The sequence below is a fragment of the Oncorhynchus kisutch genome, linkage group LG1 (genome assembly GCF_002021735.2).
Source record: "Oncorhynchus kisutch isolate 150728-3 linkage group LG1, Okis_V2, whole genome shotgun sequence".
Lineage (NCBI taxonomy): Eukaryota > Metazoa > Chordata > Actinopteri > Salmoniformes > Salmonidae > Oncorhynchus > Oncorhynchus kisutch.
Window position 1 is genome coordinate 68,100,477 of NC_034174.2, and position 20,675 is coordinate 68,121,151.

Here is a 20,675-nt window from a genome sequence, read left to right on the forward strand (position 1 = left end):
TTTGAAGGGAGCTGAAAGTCCGTATTGCCCAGCGATAGCCCCGAAACCTGAAGGATCTGGAGAAGGTCTGTATGGAGGAGTGGGCTAAAATCCCTGCTGTAGTGTGTGCAAACCTGGTCAAGAACTACAGGAAACATATGATCTCTGTAATTGCAAACAAAGGTTTCTGTACCAAATATTAAGTGTTGCATTTCTGATGTATCAAATACTTATGTCATGCAATCAAATTCAAATGAATTACTTGAAATCATACAATGTGATTTTCTGGATTTTTGTTTTAGATTCTGTCTCTCACAGTTGAAGTGTACCTATGATAAAAATTACAGACCTCTACATGCTTTGTAAGTAGGAAAACCTGCAAAATCGGCAGTGTATCAAATACTTGTTCTCCCCGCTGTATATGCATAGTCACTTTAACCATATCTACATGTACATACTACCTCAATCAACCTGACTAACTGGTGTCTGAATGTAGCCTCGCTACTTTTATAGCCTCGCTACTGTATATAGCCTGTCGTTTTACTGTTGTTTTATTTCTTTACTTACCTATTGTTCACCCAATACCTTTTTTGCACTATTGGTTAGAGCCTGTAAGTAAGCATTTCACTGTAAGGTCTGTTGTATTCGGAGCACGTGACAAATAAACTTTGATTTGATTTGCTTCATCATCATTAGTAAATGGTGATAGTGGTGATTCCCTGTGGGGCACTGAAGGGATTTGTTAGCTCTTTCTCATTACATGACAACTGGTCCACAATTGTTTCAGATGGTTTCTCTTTACCTGGCAAACGTGTATTAGTAAATTTTACAAAAAAAGGTGATATCAAATCATGGTGTCTTCAGATTCCCTGTTTTTCACACTGAATGACGTAATCTTCTTTCTCCTGCAGACATACTCTGGCCTCTTCTGTGTGGTGATCAACCCCTACAAGTACCTCCCCATCTACTCCGAGAACATCATAGAGATGTACAGGGGGAAGAAGAGACACGAGATGCCCCCTCACATCTACGCCATCTCAGAGTCCGCGTACAGATGCATGCTCCAAGGTAAGTCTCAATTGGTTATGGTTATCCCTCCCTTTACCACAACCATCAATGTCACTGCACAAAATATGCGCATATGTTTGCTACACAGGGAAATTGTATAAATGATCTGATTCAGTCTACTGGGACCAGAAAGTCAAAGCCAACTTAACCGGTTGTTTTGGGATTAAGGCTGTTGTTGAGAGGCAGTCAACCGGTAGGAACAGTACATACTGATATTAGGACAGCCTTGTCTCCACTGTGGCAGGTGCACTTATCTCCCAGGTCTGTGATGTTAATTGGAGCCTGATTGGATCATTTGTCATGTTAATTGTACATTGTCAGTTCCCCAAGGCCAGATGTTGCTGTTGTGTTTCAATTTAAACTGTTGCTAGGGGATGAACAGGCCATCGTGTCATCATTTTAGTTTTGTCAATTGTTGCATTTGGCAGGGCATCTCCGTTAGCTCTACTGTTACAATACTCAAGGCTTTCGCTCTCAAGTTACCGAACCAAAACAAGCCACATGTCGCCATCGCCAACGCTCATAAATGTTGTTTTACAGTCGCACTGTGATTTACGGGATTACTACTCAATTTCAACAGCTTTAGGGCCATTCATTTCATTAGAAGGCTTAATTGAAACCATCAGCTGAACCATGGTTTGTTGCATACTAAAGTCGCCCCCAATTATTTTGATTTAGTGCACTGGCCAACTGTAGTAGTTGCCCTAAATTCATGCAAGCATCTCCAGCATTATGGTATCAAATGGCACACATTGAGGAAAAAGGGCTCGGTGGAAACAGTCCAAAGGAGCTGGTCTTATTTTTCTGTTCATATTTCCACCTCCAGAGAGAAATGAATTTTGCCAGCAATGTCTGGAATGTGGGGAGCACAGTGGAAAGGGGAAGTGAAGGATGACTGTTTTTTCCCCCCATGAAGTGCTGATACCTCAGAACTATGCACTTCTCAGCACCACTATGTGCTATAAGCACCAATGGGTCTAAATCTCAGCTTGAGAACCCAAAGCCTTTAGTCACTGCAGAGAGAATCCACTTCAGAATCCACCTCCTATTCCTCACATCAGTGGAAAAATTGACATTTGGTGTATTTCATGTCTTTTGTATCTTATACTCAAGTAGAAATAAAGTAGAAATAGCCACATTATCTGTCACAGACACCCATTATTTTTTACCTTTATTTAGCTAGGCAAGTCAGTTAAGAACAAATTCTTATTTTCAATGACAGCCTAGGAATAGTGGGTTAACTGCCTTGTTCAGGGGCAGAACAACAGATTTTTACCTTGTCAGCTCAGGGATTTGATCTGGCAACCTTTCAGTGACTAGTCCAACTCTCTAACCACTAGGCTACCTGGAGCTACCTGCTCATCTGTCCTGTCCCAGACACCTGACTAAACCAACATATCATTCCAGGCAGCAAACAATCCTTCCCAGTCCCCCTTTCGCTCCCACTCTAATTTATCCAGAGTTTTTTTTTTTTTTTGCACAGCTCCTCTTGACCTCCGCTAGCGGAACCCCTCGACAACATTCCACTGAAAAGGCAGCGTGCAAAATTATTATTTTCTTTAGAAATATTTAACTTTCAAACATTAACAAGTGCAAAAAAAAAAAAGATTTAAAAAAGGCTTTACAGTGAAAGCACAACATATGATTATGTTAGGCCAGAGCCTAGTCACAAAAACACACACAGCCATTTTCCAGCCAAAGAGAGGAGTCACAAAAATCAGAAATAGAAATCAAATGAATCGCTAACCTTTGATCTTCATCAGATGACACTCATAGGACTTCATGTTACACAATACATGTATGTTTTGTTCGATACAGTGCATATTTATATCAAAAATCTCAGTTTACATTGGCGCGTTACGTTCGGTAATGTTTTGCTTCCAAAACATCCAGTGATTTTGAGCCACATCAATTGACAGAAATAGTCATCATAAACTTTAATATAAGATACAAGTGTTATGCACAGAATTAGAGATACACTTCTCCTTAATGCAACCGCTGTGTCAGATGAAACATTTTTTTTTACAGAAAAAGCAAACCATGCAATAATCTGAGTACAGCGCTCAGACAGCAAATCAAGCCGTACAGATATCCGCCATGTTGGAGTCAACAGAAGTCAGAAATAGCATTATAAATATTCACTTAACTTTGATGATCTTCATCAGAATGCACTCCCAGTTCCACAATAAATGTTTGATTTGTTCGATAAAGTTCATCTTTATGTCCAAATACCTCCTTTTTGTTTGAGCGTTTAGCCCAGTAATCCAAATGCTCAATGCGCGATCGCTTAGTTCAGATGAAAAGTCAAAAAAGTTATATTACAGTTCGTAGAAACATGTCAAATGAAGTATAGAATCAATCTTTAGGATGTTTTTAACATAAATCTTAAATAATGTTCCAACCGGAGAATTCCTTTGTCTTCAGAAATGCAATGGAACTCAAGCTAACTCTCACAATGGTCTGCCACGCGCGTGACCAGCTCGTGGCAGACCACTGACTCAATCCCCTTCCCCCCTCCTACAGTAGAAGCATCAAACAAGGTTCTAAAGACTGACATCTAGTGGAAGCCTTAGGAAGTGCAATTTGACCCCATAGACACTATATTCGATAGGCCAAGAGTTGAAAAACTACAAACCTCAGATTTTCCACTTCCTGTTTGGATTTTTCTCAGGTTTTCGCCTGCCATATGAGTTCTGTTATACTCACAGACGTCATTCAAACAGTTTTAGAAACTTCAGCGTGTTTTCTATCCAGATATTACTAATAATATGCATATATTAGCAACTGGGACTGAGTAGCAGGCAGTTTACTATGGGCACGCTTTTCATCCAAACGTGAAAATGCTGCCCTCTATCCCAAACAGGTTAACTCTTTTTCTGGATCTTGGGGTGAGGGGCAGCTCCCCAGCAATACTATCTAGGTACAGACTCTGGATGTACATAGGGCTGTGCTATTGGTGTGGATACACATCATGGAGCATCATCCCATTACTGTCACAACAGACATCATAGAGAGATGTCTGAGAGAGTTGTCTCTCTTTCCCTCTGCCTGATATAGCTGGGAGGCACCGCAGGCTGGGAGCTGTGACTGGGACCAGACCAATGAGAGCAGAGGGGATGATCTGCATTTGGCAGCACAATGGGACCTTTTGTCTCTGTGGCGAGGGCTTGTCCGTCCAGTGGGGGTTGGTTGTGACGAGTTGGGCAGTCCCGTCATCCAGGCCCTGCCTGGTGTCAGATTAGACAAGGAGAAAGCTCCCTCTCAGCGTGGAGAATGTGTGCATTGACACCTCAAGTAGTGTCCTGCATGACACTGGTTGGATGTACTGGTAATGGAGTGGTAATGCCACTATTGGACATTGTAGGTGCATGCAAATACATAGTGCTTCCCCAATCATACTTTTGTTATGAGCCCTACTTGTCCCATGACCCAGTGAGTTTTTCCCATCACCCCCTTCACACCCTCCAGCTTTCTCACACTCTGAGCATCTGCATGGATGTAGCGGTGGGGGGCAGGGACTGGAGACTTGGACTCGGAATAAGTGCCATTCCAAATCACTTCTTTGTTTTCGCTTCATTTCACCCATTTAAATGAGGCATCGGTTTCTACCCATGTAGAAATTAAAGGATACCTCTCAGGACCTGCAGTTCCTATGAACTTTTATGCAGGCTTGTCACAGTGGTAGTCATCGCCAGTATAGTCATCATGGCTAACCAGCCAACCAGCGGTTTGGCTCAAAAAGACATTTGTAGGTTGGAGATTAGCAGATACCAGCTGCTGCTCTGCCCCTGAGCAGGTCTATCACCTGATTCAGTTCAGTGATTTAGGCGCTGGTACCCTGTACTGGTTGTATGAAAATGTTGCTGGATCACTGCATAGTGTCATGGATATCATCACGGAATTATCTCAGTGCCATGATTTCATCCCTAAATGCTGTGATCGTGATGATAGTATCACATCCCTTTGGACATTGAAGTTCAAATTTAGCCACGAGGAACAGGCATTTGCTTCATGTCATTTATCAGCAGATTCAGCAGGTTATGTATACTTAACATGAATAATGCACATTGGTCAACATTTCTGCAACTGTGCCAGATTTAGCCAGCTGGATCATTTTCATCTGTAGTCCCTTAAGGGTGTCTAAACCTTTCCAGGGGCCATTCATTATCCCAGCATTTCTGAGATGCCAGCCAATTGCCAGATGGAGGGTTATATGAGGGGTAACGTTACAAAGCCCTGGTTGTGTAACTAGGCCTCCCCCCCACCACAACTAGACCCACACATCTGCCATGAATTACTTCTCCAGATACTTTCCATAATCTCCCTCGTTGCTCTGGACTGATGGCATCCAGTCAGTTACAAGGGGCTAATTTGAACATTTCTGGAACGTGTCGTTAAGAAATGCAAAGCGCTGATGTTCTCCTGAATGAAACCATGTGTTGGTTGAGAGAAGAAACGCCCATGTCAGCATGGGGATTTCAAGAGTGGACTGAACTCGCATCAAAGGCAACACTGTCCCTCAGCAACATAGTTGTCCAACAGCAAGGCTTTGTGAGATTGAAGAGAAGAATGGCCTCTGTAAGGACTCTCCCTTGTATTTGGATAGGCCATTAGGTCCACTCAAGGCAGATCTATATAGGCCTCATAAGCTTTGAACAAATAAGCCTACATTTGTCTCATAGGAACCCTCTCCGTCACTAAATGAATCAATCAAATAAAATATGTGCAAAGGACAGTAAACTCATGTCTTTTGATAATAGTCTCAAAGATAACGAAATGTTAAGGAAATTGTGTGGAGGAAAATTTCCGTGGATGGAGACCTCATGTGCAATGTACAGTCTAGACTCAAAAGGATTGTGGGTGTCTTATTACGATGTAGGCCCAGTGTGTACACTCTGAGACCCGCTCTGCATCCCTTGACCCATCTGGTACCAATAAGACCTGTAATGGTAATGGCCAAAGTTCTTTTGAAAAGAATACAAGGCTTTGTGCCTAGCCCGCCTGGTCCATCCTGTGAGTACTAGAACACACGTGAGTACACACAGAGATGATTGTTATTCTATTGAAAAAAAGACCCGCTACATTGTTTAAGGAATTCCAAGTAGAGCCAAGAAAACACAGGCTTGATCTAATTTTCTGAATTAAATCTAATTTTATTTGTCACATGCTTACTTACAAGTAATGCTTACTTACAAGCCCTTAACCAACAATGCAGTTCAAGAAATAGAGTTAAGAAAATATTTACTAAATAATCTCAAGTAAAAAAATAAATATCAAAAAGTAACACAAGAAAAGGACAATCTGTTGTTTTGGTGAGTGTTCTCTTGCTTTTACCTGGTTCAGAAGAACATTGACCAGATGCAGTTATGGATGCTGAAAGTACATGATGAATTACAGTACTGATTAATGTGTTTAATCAAATTCAATCCCTATGTAGGCCTATATAGATCTGATATAATACGAGCGTGGTTGATGTCATAAACCTATAAAGTTCTGGAATATGCTGACAATGATCCATTTCTATGGACTTTTCCCTCTAGGGTTTTTAAAACAGCTGGCATTGAGTCAGTAGAGCCATCATTATACCAACGCTACTTTGTACCACATTGAGGAAGCTAGAGAATATCCATTACCCTTGAACTTTTAAGTGTTTCTTGCAGTGACCAAACCTCTATGCTGGCCATTTCTGTTCAATGGCAAGGAATGCAGGGGTGGCCATTGGGCTGCTGTATATCCTCTGGGTGAATAAAGAATAAATCATTGTCTACAGAGGCGGGAGGAGGCTAAGAGGACTTCTTATGACCCTGGGCCTGGGAGGAACGAAGCCACACAGGACAGTGAGAGGGCAAGACCTGCTGATTACCCGTTTCCTTTTCTGTCCGGGGTTAGGGTGAGACTGACTGCAGCTATAACCAAGTCATCCCTTTTCTGTTGTGTAAGGATTTTGGTTCTGTAGTGACAGTTCGAGGATAGAGAGAGAGGAATGACGTTAGAACATTTGAGGAATGCGTTTGATCTCACCCGTGGAATTCAGCCTCGGTCAGTCCTGGATTGAACAATACAAGGGATGGGAAATGTCATCTCTCAACGTTCCATGGTGTCCAAAGTGTTCAGTATTCTACATGTGCTTCTCCCTTTGAAACACCTTTCATGTTTCGTCTTGAATTTAATTTATTAGAACATCTTGGCTCAGGAATACAATGGCTTCAGATCAGGAGACCCAGGTCCACGTTCTCCCCTTTGTTTTGGCCTTGGCTTGGACTGAGCCCTGGTCGTTAGAGGAATGCTGACGGTCCGGCAGGTGGTCTTGTGGCTGGCTTCTCCGGGAAGTTGTAGATGCGGTCACAATCAGTTCCTCCAGTTTGTGTGACTAATGAAAAATCACTTCAAACCACTACCTGCCAAATTCCTGCGCGGTGCGGTTGGTCGCCCGTCTCGGGACAGCTGGTTCTGTTCCTCAGCCAGGCCTGAGCCACATTGGCTGTCCACTCATCTGAAAAAAATACACTATGTGCCGTACTCACAGTGAGAATTCCTCTCTGTGTTGTCACCCAGCATGGATTGGCTTTTGGCAGAGCTAGCATACAGTAAATGAGCCCTGTTGAAAGTCCTCAGGGCCTTGGTAAGCTCTTAATAATGTGCTACTTTTTTGTCATCAGACTTTCAACTGCTGGGTTTTTCCCTCAGGTCAGTCTCACGATAGGGGAAAGATGTTGAACGTCTCTATTACTTTACCAGAATGGCAGGTGTGTGTTACATTGCATTGTGCCCCGTGATCTAAGTATTCTAATTATTGAAGTAGGACAAGGCCTCAGGCTCTGGCTTAATTGAGATTACCATCCCTTACTTTCTGTCACTCCCCGTCACTCCCTCTGTCTTTGCTGTGGCAGCTGTAGTCCAGTAGTACACAACCTGTCTCCTGTAATTTATCTCACTCCTGAGGTAAATATTAAACACAGATTTCCTAGACGTGTACTGTACTAGGTGCCTTGGTCTGGGTCACGTTAACAACACACACTGAATAAATGTCCAGATGTCCAGGGCTGTCTAACTTCTCAAAATTATGAATCCGCCTAGCCTAGCCTATCTCATTTCTCTTCTAAGGACCCATTTCTCAGGAAAGATCCACGTTGGAAATGGAAACTAGATTTGCTGGGTCTGTCCGTATCAGAAGCCCTGCCACTGCAGTTTAATGGCCCCATAGCAGAAGCCCTGCCACTGCAGTTTAATGGCCCCATAGCAGAAGCCCTGCCACTGCTGTTGAATGTCCCCATATCAGAAGCCCTGCCACTGCAGTTGAATGGCCCCATAGCAGAAGCCCTGCCACTGCTGTTGAATGGCCCCATAGCAGAAGCCCTGCCACTGCAGTTTAATGGCCCCATAGCAGAAGCCCTGCCACTGCAGTTTAATGGCCCCATAGCAGAAGCCCTGCCACTGCTGTTGAATGGCCCCATAGCAGAAGCCCTGCCACTGCTGTTTAATGGCCCCATAGCAGAAGCCCTGCCACTGCTGTTGAATGGCCCCATAGCAGAAGCCCTGCCATTGCAGTTTAATGGCCCCATAGCAGAAGCCCTGCCACTGCTGTATAATGGCCCCATATCAGATGCCTTGCCACTGCAGTTTAATGGCCCCATATCAGATGCCCTGCCACTGCAGTTTAATGACCCAATATCAGAAGCCCTGCCACTGCAGTTTAATGGCCCCATATCAGAAGCCCTGCCACTGCAGTTTAATGGCCCCATATCAGAAGCCCTGCCACTGCTGTTTAATGGCCCCATATCAGATGCCCTGCCACTGCAGTTTAATGGCCCCATATCAGAAGCTCTGCCACTGCTGTTTAATGGCCCCATATCAGAAGCCCTGCCACTGCAGTTTAATGGCCCCATATCAGAAGCCCTGCCACAGCGGTTTAATGGCCGTTTCAGGGGCCAGGGGTTTTGCCTCTTAGACCCCATTCACAAGCAGGCACTCCACAGTGTTTGTTTTTGTGAGTGTTATATTGACTGTTTTAAGCACAGATGACGGCTAACAGGGACCAGGCACAGAGAAACAGTCCAAAAACCCCTATTGACCGCCTGCCAGCTGTTAGCTGTCAAAAACAGCTTTGCAGGCTGTGAACGCCTCTCGGCCAATCATAATGCCTTGCTGGAATTAACTGTTTTATAATGAGACGGTAACATGGATTTAACAGGTGACATCAATAAGGGATTATAGCTTTCACCTGGATTCACCTGGTCAGTCTATGTCATGGAAAGTGTCATATTTTGTACACTCAGTGTAAATACAGTATAATCTGACTAGACCCTTGAGCACTGCTGGAGTCCTGCCCGATGTACAGGATATTAACTGCTCCTGAGGTGTTATACTAACAGACTGACCACTCTAAAGCTTAAATGGGATAGCTTTTCCATGCTTCTCCACACATTGTAGACTGCAAAATTGGCCAAGTCCAGCAATCCTTCGCTCCCCTGCTTGCTGAATTACAGTCAAACTGTCAACAACGTTTTAGGATGTTGGACCTGGTCCTTCTGAATGTACAGGCCAGGGCAACAAAACCCACATCTCATTTTATTGTGGAAAGGCTGTAAACACCCAGTGTTCCTCAGTCAGTCAAATGGATAGAGCAGTCCATACATGTTCAGTACAGGTGTTTTCCGTATATGGCCGGGTATTTGTCCATATATGGTCAGTACAGGTGTCGTCATACAGCAGATGTGAACGAGAGGCTTGCCTTCTGCCTTAGTCTAGAGTGAAGCCAAAATCACATGGAGAGACGCCCTTAGCGAGCATTAATTCACATACACTGCATAGCGTATGCCAATGAAAATCCATAATAAACAGTTATCTATGTTCCCTATGAAGCCCCTGAGAGTTATTGTTGTGAGTTCCTTAGATGTCCTACGGGAGCCACCGTACCTGTGCTAAACCCGAGTTGTTTATAAACAACCAAGTCTGTCTTGTTCTTCTACGTAAGCGGTCCTCAAGTTTTCCAGGCTACATGCCTATGAAATCAACACAGGTACGCTGCGACCTTAGCTTACAGCCCAATACATTTTAAACTACATCTTTAGTCTACTTAGCATAGAGGAATTGTAATGATGTTCCCTAATTATTTTCTACAAACGACCCCAAGCAATCTATCTGGTTATTTTACCAGAATTGCTCCGTGTAGACGCGTGAAAAATAGACTTGCTTGCTAATTTGATGTGCTATGATGCTGTTGACACTCGCGGCATGTCTGTTTTCTCTCACTCATATGCATTCTATTTCCAGCATGAGCACACTTTTCGTTAGAATTGAGATTGAGGCTCGTGGCTGGCAGGGATGTGAACTGGAATGTGTGGAATGAGTCCGGTCACTGCATTAATCCAGCAGGGGGGGATCTGAAGGGGAGGGGGGGTAGTGGGGAAGCAGTCTGCCCACAGTCTACAGTGTGACATAGGCCCTATCCCCCCTGTCTCGTGGCTGGTTGGAACTTCCCCTGGAGGAGCCAGGCCAACCAACAATGATCTTCATTTTACTCTGGTTTGGACTCTGATATCTGCTGACTGACATACTACTGCTCACCACACAACACTTGGATGATGCCTTATCTGTTGAAGAGTGCATCTGCTATAAGTTATCAGTGTTCAGAGTTCATTTTGAGACATTTCCTCTCTTTTTTCTTAAACTGATGAAAACTAGACTATCCTCAATTAAAGCTACAGACCACCAGTTTGTCTTCATTATCCACCACGGCCCAGTGGATGTGTTGTGCCTCTATTTATATCAAACTGGTTTCTGAGGTCTTCCTCCTTCAAAACCACTTTGTTAACAGCAAGGCCCGCTGGCCAGGGCCTGCGGGCCACAGGGTCACAATGAGCTCACTGTCTGTGGGCTGAGATCAGCTCCCTCTGCCCCCTCTGCTCTGCTCTTCTCTCCCTCGTCCTATCCTCCCTTGTCTCCTCTCCGTCACAAACGCCACACGCAGAGCCACTGTGCCCAAGATGTCCTCCCATTTTTCACTTTGTCACAGGTTTGAAAGATGGTGACGTGTATTTCATTTTTGTTGTCATCCAAGCCTGGTGGTGAACTTGTTAATTAGGCTATAAATTATTAAGTAATTATTCTATTATTTTGAGCATTAATAACAACTTTGGTACTGCCTTTTTCCCTCCCATGAGACAGTCTGTTACTAAAGAATTGGCCAAACACCGTACAACTGAATAGGTTTTTAAATCATTTGTATTCTTTCCTCAAATATTTTAACAACCAATCCTATTCCGTGGAGCAGCCTCGTGAAGCCATCCAAAATAATCAAGTCATGTGAAGCTGGAAAGAACACTACCAATCATGTGAATCCCACACAACGGTTCTCATGACTAGGCTATAAAACACTGTTACAGAAATAACAGCTCTGTTTGGTTCCCCATCTATGCCCAACATGGCTTCGACCCCTCAAATAGTCATCAGAGTTTTACGATCTTGGAGAGGTTGTTGAGGTCGATGCATTGGATTGAATGAATGGAATTCAAGAATGTCCTCTTGACTCGATTATATCCTTCCCACATCTGCAGCTGGTCAGATAAAGTGAGAGATGTTCCCACTTCAGCCTTGCTGTCTGGGCTGTGTTTGCGTCTGAAAGAGATCGGGGTTTTGGATATAAAGGGAGACACAGGAAGGATGAGACAATGGTGTGTGCGCGTGCTTCTCAGTACGGCCGTGCATAGAGCAGCGGATTATGACATCATACCATGAAATGCCTGTAAATCCTTGTGCATCAGTGAGAATGTGTCAAGCCAGGCCCCCCACCCGTCATCAAAGCCAGGAAGAACCTGCTCAAATCAAGGAAGCTGCACTGTCCCTGATGAGCCATCCAGCTGTGCCTGAGTCCACCCCCCCCCCCCCCACACCCTGTTTTCCTCAGGCATCCCTATCTACAGAACAACCCATCCACCTCTGGCCTCTCTCCTCTCTCCAGTTTCAAACCATCTCTCTCCCTCCATCAGAAGACCAGGCCAGGACTGCCTCTCTCTCTGTGACAATACTGGGCCAAATTAGAATAGTTACGGCTACTGTAGCGAAGGACATTAGCATTTCTTAAGAGTTGGTTCATGGTTGAATGACCGCCCTCCTTCCACCACAAGTGTTATTTTATTCATGTATATCGTGTTGGCTGTGCAGGGCTGGAATCACAAATGAGCTCATCCAGGACAGAAATTGCATCCGAACATTCCCTCCAGGAGGCCAGGTCCAGACAAAGCCTCACCTTCAGGGACATTGAGCAACTATTCAGGTATCATCCCTTCCTCTGATGCCTTTGAAAGGGTCTTAGTCTATTGCACAGGCTTGTCTCGTTACCGTGTCCTGGGGTGTGAAAGACCTCAATATCCGAGAGAGAGAGTGTCATTTCCAGTGACTCAGGAAGAGGTCATGGGAAGTGTCAGTGGCCAGCTGCAAACTGTCGAATCTGTAGCGGAAACTGTTGGCCTCAGCTCAGACAGAAGAGGGGGAAAACCCATTTGGAGAAGGGAGAAGCAAACGAAACATGCCCCGCTTCTGAGTCTGGCTTAATATCAAACGGTTTCCAATGTAGTTCTTCAGATGTGGTCAAAAACATGATTATTACGTTTAAAGAATTCATATTTGCGATGCATAGCAAACATTAATATGACCGGCTGCCAACAACAAATGGCAACTTCATGCTATGTAGCCACTAATACATTGGTGGTATAACTAATTTATTTTCACGTCAAGACTTTTCTCCACAACCCTTTTAATCCGCTAAGTGAGGATGAATGGAGAGGAGATTTACAGTACCTACTTGAATGCCCAGCAGCAACCCAAACTCAGTGTCAGACAAAGATGGAAACCAGTAGCACCTCTCTCTCTGTTCCTAAGAGATGGTGAAGACCTGCTAGATTTGAACACGGCACGTTAAATTCATCACTTGTTACATCACAGCGACAATTCCAAATTTCACATGAATTCATCGGATTGCTTTGTAGTGCACCCATCTAGCCGTCTCGTAGGTCGGGGTGAAATTCCTGAGATTATTAGGAAATCTAATAAAACCAATGTTGTTTTGGCCGATTACATTGCACTTCACGAGGAGACTGCATGGCAGGCTGACTACCTGTTATGCGAGTGCAGCAAGGAGCCAAGGTAAGGTGCTAGCTAGCATTAAACGTATCTTATAAAAAACTATCAATCTTAACATAATCACTAGTTAACTACACATGGTTGATGATATTACTAGTATATCTAGCTTGTCCTCCGTTGCATATAATCGATGCGGTGCCTGTTAATTTATCATTGAATCAAAGCCTACTTCGCCAAACGGGTGATTTAACAAGCACATTCGCGAAAAAAGCACTGTCGTTGCACCAATGTGTACCTAACCATAAACATCAACGCTTTCTTAAAATCAATACACAAGTATATATTTTTAAACCTGCATATTTAGTTAATATTGCCTCCTAACATGAGTTTCTTTTAACTAGGGAAATTGTGTCACTTCTCTTGCGTTCTGTGCAACAGAGTCAGGGTATATGCAGCAGTTTGGGCCACCTGGCTCGTTGCAAACTGCGTGAAGACTATTTCTTCCTAACAAAGACAGCCAACTTCGCCAAACGGGGGATGATTTAATGAAAGCGCATTTGCGATAAAGGCACAATCGTTGCACGAATGTACCTAACCATAAACATCAATGCCTTTCTTAAAATCAATACACAGAAGTATATATTTTTAAACCTGCATATTTAGTTAAAATAAATTCATGTTAGCAGGCAATATTAAACTAGGGAAATTGTGTCACTTCTCTTGCGTTCATTGCACGCAGAGTCAACATTCTGGGCCACCTGGCTCGTTGCGAACTAATTTCCCATAATTTTATGTAATTATAACATAACACTGAAGGTTGTGCAATGTAACAGTAATATTTAGACTTATGGATGCCACCTGTTAGATAAAATACAGAACTGTTCCGTATTTCACTGAAATGAAGTTGCTGTACCAGGCGGTGATACAGCCCGACAGGATGCTCTCGATTGTGTGTCTGTAAAAGTTTGTCAGGGTTTTAGGTGACAAGCCAAATTTCTTCAGACTCCTTCAGCCTCAACTTTGGAAATTAAATAATTTGGGTCATTGATAACGCTTAGCCTAGAGACAAGTGTTAGTCCTTTGGTGTATACAGGAAAATACACACCCCCTATGAAGGAGAAGATGCATCCCTGTCTTGAATGATTGACTACGGTACCTCACAGGAGACAATCTAATAATGTGTCACAATCCTTTCCATCCACCTTTCCACTGCTCATCATGACTCTCCCAGATTGGATGGAAACTCTTTAAACCTAATAAGGAGTGTATTCCCAGACACAATCAGGTTATTGATGTCTTCTGGGCTAACGGCCATCAAACATAGAAGTGCTCCTCCTTGGTAGAGTTACAGATTGGACAGAAGGCTGTCTTCAGGGCTACGATGCTGTTCTGCTCCTGATGAGTCATTGCTGGTGTGAGCAGCTCTCTCTCTCTCTTATGCTATATTGGTCATGGTCTATTATAGTCCAGTCTGAGAACTCGGCACATGGCACTTAAGCTATGAAACTTCATATGGGAAATCTGGTCAGTTATGTTCCCACCTTTCCCTCTATAAACTAGCTCACTGCTAGTAAATATAATGGGTTATGTACAGTCCCAAACTGTGCTTCTGGGCCCTTACTTTGGGTCAGCCTCATGCTCTGCCTCTTACTGTGTGGCAGCCCCATGCTCTGCCTCTTACTGTGTGGCAGCCCCATGCTCTGCCTCTTACTGTGTGGCAGCCCCATGCTCTGCCTCTTACTGTGTGGCAGCCCCATGCTCTGCCTCTTACTGTGTGGCAGCCCCATGCTCTGCCTCTTACTGTGTGGCAGCCCCATGCTCTGCCTCTTACTGTGGGTCAGCCCCGTGCTCTGCCTCTTACTGTGTGGCAGCCCCATGCTCTGCCTCTTACTGTGGGTCAGCCCCGTGCTCTGCCTCTTACTGTGTGGCAGCCCCATGCTCTGCCTCTCACTGTGGGTCAGCCCCATGCTCTGCTTCTGTGGGCCACCCCTATGCCCCTTACTGTGGGTCTGCCCATGCTCTGCCTCTTACTGTGGGTCACCCCTATGCCCCTTACTGTGTGGCAGCCCCATGCTCTGCCGCTTACTGTGGGTCAGCCCCATGCTCTGCCTCTTACTGTGGATCAGCCCCTTGCTCTGCCTTGGTGACAAGAGCCCAGCCCTCGTCAGACTCACAGCCAGAACAGACCACAAAGGTCTATCTGTCGTCAGTGGTCTCCTCCGGAGCCCAGAGGAAGGGACTCACTGCAGAAGGGAAGGGAGCTGATGGCCTTTGTCTTATCTGTGGTACTCCAGCTTTGCCAGGCATGTGACACAGCTGAGAGGCCTGAGGAGGCGCTGATGCTGGCAGCCGAACCACAGTTAGTTCCCATGACCTCACACCTCACCACCCCCCACCTCACCAACCCCTTTACGCTCCTCTCTACTGCCACTCTCTGGTGCAAACCTGGCCGGCAGCCACGAACTTGGGTTCATTTGGAGCCCACTGCTTCCGGGGACTGATCGGATGCCTCCTATTGTGTCAGTTTGGTCTGGTGGCAGACAGTGCTTTATGTGGTGTATACGAGTGCGAGGAAGGAAGTATTAGAAACATGATCTGGTGGCAATTACTTGGACTACTAGCATTAATCTTTACATACTAAATGTATTATAACTCTGTAATATGATCATAATGATCAATACTTTGTATTTATGTAAATTTTTTCTAAATGTTTTTTTCTTTTATTTTTTGAGTCCACAGGTAAATAAGATATGAACTGAATATTAAATTATATTAATTTGTATATTGTACCTGTACCCCCCCCCAATGAAAAACTTACAAAATACATGAAACTGTGGTTACAAAAAAATCTAAAATATTTCCATCACCCATTAACTGGACAGATGTTAAGTCATGTACATTAGTGTCAACCACCAGTACTGTGTAGAGCTGTTCTGATTCTCCAGTAATTTACTGTAATCTGAAGAAGTTATGCAACCCAATGTCAAATCTGGTTACAATTAATGAAATCCAGTCAAGTTAAGAAAATTAAATCGCTGGAACACTTGTTTGACAAAAAGCAACTTGTCTGTTAACTCAGCTGTGCCCTTAAACCAGCTGTTCCCTGGACACCATATGTGAATTGATTGCCCCCCATCAAACTTCAGAACTCCTGCTGTTAGGTGACCTAAACTGGGACATGCTTAACACCCCGGCCATCCTACAATCTAAGCTTGATGCCCTCAATCTCACACAATTTATCAGTGAACCTAACAGGTACAACCTCAAATCCGTAAACACAGGCACCCTCATAGATATCATCCTAACCAACCTGCCCTCCAAATACACCTCTGCTGTCTTCAACCAGGATCTCAGCGATCACTGTCTCATTGCTTGCGTCCGTAATGGGTCTGCGGTCAAATGACCACCCCTCATCACTCTCAAACGCTCCCGAAAACACTTCAGCGAGCAGGCCTTCTTAAACGTCCTGGCCCGGATATCGGGGAAGGATATTGACCTCATTCCGTCAGTAGAAGATGCCTGGTTATTCTTTAAAAGTGCTTTCCTCACCATCTTAAATAAGCATGCCCCCTTCAAAAAATGTAGAACCAGGAATAGATGTAGCCCGTGGTTCACTCCAGACCTAACTGCCCTTGACCAGCACAAAAACATCCTGTGGCGTACGGCATTAGCATCAAATAGCCCCCGCGATATGCAACTTTTCAGGGAAGTTAGGAACCAATATACACAGGCAGTTAGGAAAGCAAAGGCTAGCTTTTTCAAACAGAAATTTGCACCCTGCAGCACAAACTCCAAAAAGTTCTGGGACACAATAATTTAGCATTTCAATAAGCATTTTTCTACAGCTGGCCATGTTTTCCAACTGGCCACCCCTACGCCGGTCAACACCCCTGCACCCCCCACAGCAACTTGCCCAAGCCTCCCCCATTTCTCCTTCACCCAAATCCAGATAGCTTATTTTGAAAGAGCTGCAAAATCAGCCGGGCTAGACAATCTTGACCCTCTCTTCTAAAATTATCAGGCGAAATTGTTGCAACCCCAATTACTAGCCTGTTCAACCTCTTTCGTATCGTCTGAGATCCCCAAAGATTGGAAAGCTGCCGTGGTCATCCCCCTCTTCAAAGGGGAGACACTCTAGACCCAAACTGCTACAGACCTATATCTATCCTACCCTGCCTTTCTAAGGTCTTCGAAAGCCAAGTTAACAAACAGATCACCGACCATTTCGAATCCCACCGTACCTACTCCGCTATGCAATCTGGTTTCAAAGCTGGTCATGGGTGCACCTCAGCCACGCTCAAGGTCCTAAATGATATCATAACCGCCATCGATAAGAGACAATACTGTGCAGCTGTATTCATCGACCTGGCCAAGGCTTTCGACTCTGCCATTCACCACATTCTTATCGGCAGACTCAAAAGCCTTGGTTTCTCAAATGACTGCCTCGCCTGGTTCACCAACTACTTCTCAGACAGAATTCAGTGTGGCAAATCGGAGGGCCTGTTGTCCGGACCTCTGGCAGTCTCTATGGGGGTGCCACAGGGTTAAATTCTCGGGCCGACTCTTTTCTCTGTATACATCAATGATGTCGCTCTTGCTGCTGGTGATTCTCTGATCCACCTCTACGCAGACGACACCATTCTGTATACTTCTGTCCCTTCTTTGGACACTGTGTTAACTAACCTCCAGACGAGCTTCAATGCCATATAACTCTCCTTCCGTGGCCTCCAACTGCTCTTAAATGCAAGTAAAACTAAATGCATGTTCTTCAACCGATCGCTGCCCGCACCTGCCCTCCCGTCCAGCATCACTACTCTGGACGGTTCTGACTTGTGGAATATGTGGACAACTACAAATACCTAGGTGTCTGCTTAGACTGTAAACTCTCCTTCCAGACTCACATTAAGCAACTCCAATCCAAAATGAAATCTAGAATCGGTTTCCTATTTCGCAACAAAGCATCATTCACTCATGCTGCCAAACATACCCTTGTCAAATTGACTATCCTGCCGAGCCTTGACTTCGGCGATGTCTTTTACAAAATAGCCCCCAACACTCTACTCAGCAAAATAGATGCAGTCTTTCACAGTGCCATCCTTTTTGTCACCAAAGCCCCATATACTACCCACCACTGCGACCTTTATGCTCTCGTTGGCTGGCCCTCTCTTCATATTCGTCGCCAAACCCACTGGCAACAGGTCATCTATAAGTCTTTGCCAGGTTAAACCCCGCCTTATCTCAGCTCACTGGTCATCATAGCAGCACCCATCCGTAGCATGCGCTCCAGCAGGTATATTTCACTGGTCACCCTCAAAGCCAATTCCTCATTGGCCCCCTTTCCTTCCAGTTCTCTGCTGCCAATGACTTGAACTAATTGCAACAATCACTGAAGCTGGATACCCATATCTCCCTCACTAACTTTAAGCACCAGCTGTCACAACAGCTCACAGATCACTGCACCTGTACATAGCCCATCTGAAAATAGCCCATCCAACTTCCTCATCCCCATACTGTTATTTATTTTTTATTTTTTACTCCTTTGCAATCCAGTATCTCTACTTGCACATTCATCTTTTGCACATCTATCATTCCAGTTTTTAATTGCTAAATTGTAATTGTTTTGCCACTATGGCCTATTTATTGCCTACCTCTCTTATCTTACCTCATTTTCACACACTGTATATATACTTTTTTTCTATTGTGTTATTGACTGTATGTTTGTTTACTCCATGTGTAACTCTGTTTGTGTCACACTGCTTTGCTTTATCTTGGCCAGGTCGCAGTCGCAGTTGTAAATGAGAACTTGTTCTCAACTAGCCTACCTGGTTAAATAAAGGTGAAATAAAAACATGTAATAAAAAACCCATTGTGGTGCCCACCTCAGCCAATTAGATGAGAAGGTGCTCCGTGATTGGCTTGTTGTCGGCAAACTGTCTCAACCTCACTGTCACTTCAAATGGCTCCCTCCTGCTTCTTCCTGATTCTCTAGCTGTTAAACCAGAGCTTCTTTCTCCTCTCTCTCTCTATTTCATGCTGACTGTAAATCACATTGATGCTCTGCCTTCTTCCTAGAGCTGTGTTTCTGTCATCAGCCAACCAGTTCAGTGATACAGGGCTCTAAAATAACAAGTCTGTACATACAGGGAAAGATGGCATTTGGTTGCAGTATTGAGCCTACCGTGGTCTGACTGAGTTCAATGAGTTCATGTGTAAACTGTTTTCACATAGGCTACATGTACATGATGGACATAGCCGACATACAGCCAAGAGAAAAAAGGTGCTATTTAGAACCCTTTTGGTTTCCATGTATAACCCTTTCCACAGAAGGTTCTACATGGAATCAAAAAGAGTTCTACCTGGAACCAAAAGGGGTTCTATGGGGACAGCCGAAGAACCCTTTTGGAACTCTTTTTTTCTAAGAGTGTAGCTTTCAGCAGTTTTTACGCTCAGCTTCCCTCATATCCCCAGCCTAATAGCGACAAGGTACACTATCAGCCCTTATCTCTGTAATGCAGAGGTTTGGCACTACAAAGCTTTCATTTGAAAGACTCCTCGATTCCTCCTCCATTTTGTGTGCCTCAGAACACCTGTGAAATGTCTGGATCCTGAGGCTTTTGAAATGTTTAGTGAAATTACATTTCGTTCCTGGTGCAGACAATGACCTTCAACCTGTTTGAAGGGAGTATCTCATTCGATGGCAAACTCACCAAGCTCAGTAAAGTTGGCTATGTTCTGTAAAATGACTTTGGTGTACGTCTGTCAGCCAGTGATACATTTGGTACAAGAACTCATTTCATTTTGAAAGAGGGATTTGGGGGATTGGGCCATTGCCCGATGAGTATGCTAAATGCTGACACTGTGTATAATTTCTCTCTCTCTTTCTCTCTCCCACCATTTCTCTATTTCCCTCTCTCCCCCTCTCTCTCTCCCTCTTTCTCTCTCCCTCCCAGACCGAGAGGACCAATCAATTCTCTGCACGTGAGTAACCTCTGAGCCTTGTCTGCCCAGCCCTTTTCTTCTCTCTTTCCGTGTTCTGTGTTGCATGGGTTGCTGGATTTACAGTGTCTTCTCAGTTTGATTCCTTGCATCCAGCCTGCATAGTATCATACCACACGTCACTGGTTTGGACCAGATGGTTTAGAAAGGCCATGCAGCGCCAGCTTAATTGCATAACATTCACGACTCAATTATCTTTGTTATGCGCGTCTCTTCCTCACTTAGTAGTCCCGAAAATGAAATGGGGAAATGACCCGCTGCATTGCATTCCTGCAGAAGCTCTATTCAACTACGAATGAAGTGTAGCCTATTGAAGCCGACATGAATGTACTTAGCACTGATTATAGGTCGAAAGAGGAATTGATTGAATTGAACTAGAACAGAGCCAGAGGCCTCTATAGCTATTTCAAAAGGAGCAACTTAGTGACACAGAACAGTGAGACAGACACTTACGGGAAAGAGACTTAGGCTTGGGGCAGGGAAGCTGGGAAATGTTTGGTATTTCTGGCACGCACACACACACACTTTACCCTTTACCCGTTGGCTGTATT

General features: G+C 44.4%; 1 protein-coding gene across 6 annotated transcripts in view; it reads left to right on the plus strand.

Annotated features, from left to right (window-relative positions):
- Positions 1-20,675, plus strand: part of LOC109865030 (myosin-10) — an 84,624-nt gene that overhangs the window by 19,611 nt on the left and 44,338 nt on the right. For all 6 annotated transcript variants that reach the window (XM_031831252.1, XM_031831266.1, XM_031831259.1 and 3 more), the window contains 2 exons: positions 891-1,047; positions 20,079-20,106. In XM_031831252.1, the coding sequence (XP_031687112.1) occupies positions 891-1,047; positions 20,079-20,106 (185 nt within the window). The remainder of the gene's footprint in view (positions 1-890; positions 1,048-20,078; positions 20,107-20,675) is intronic.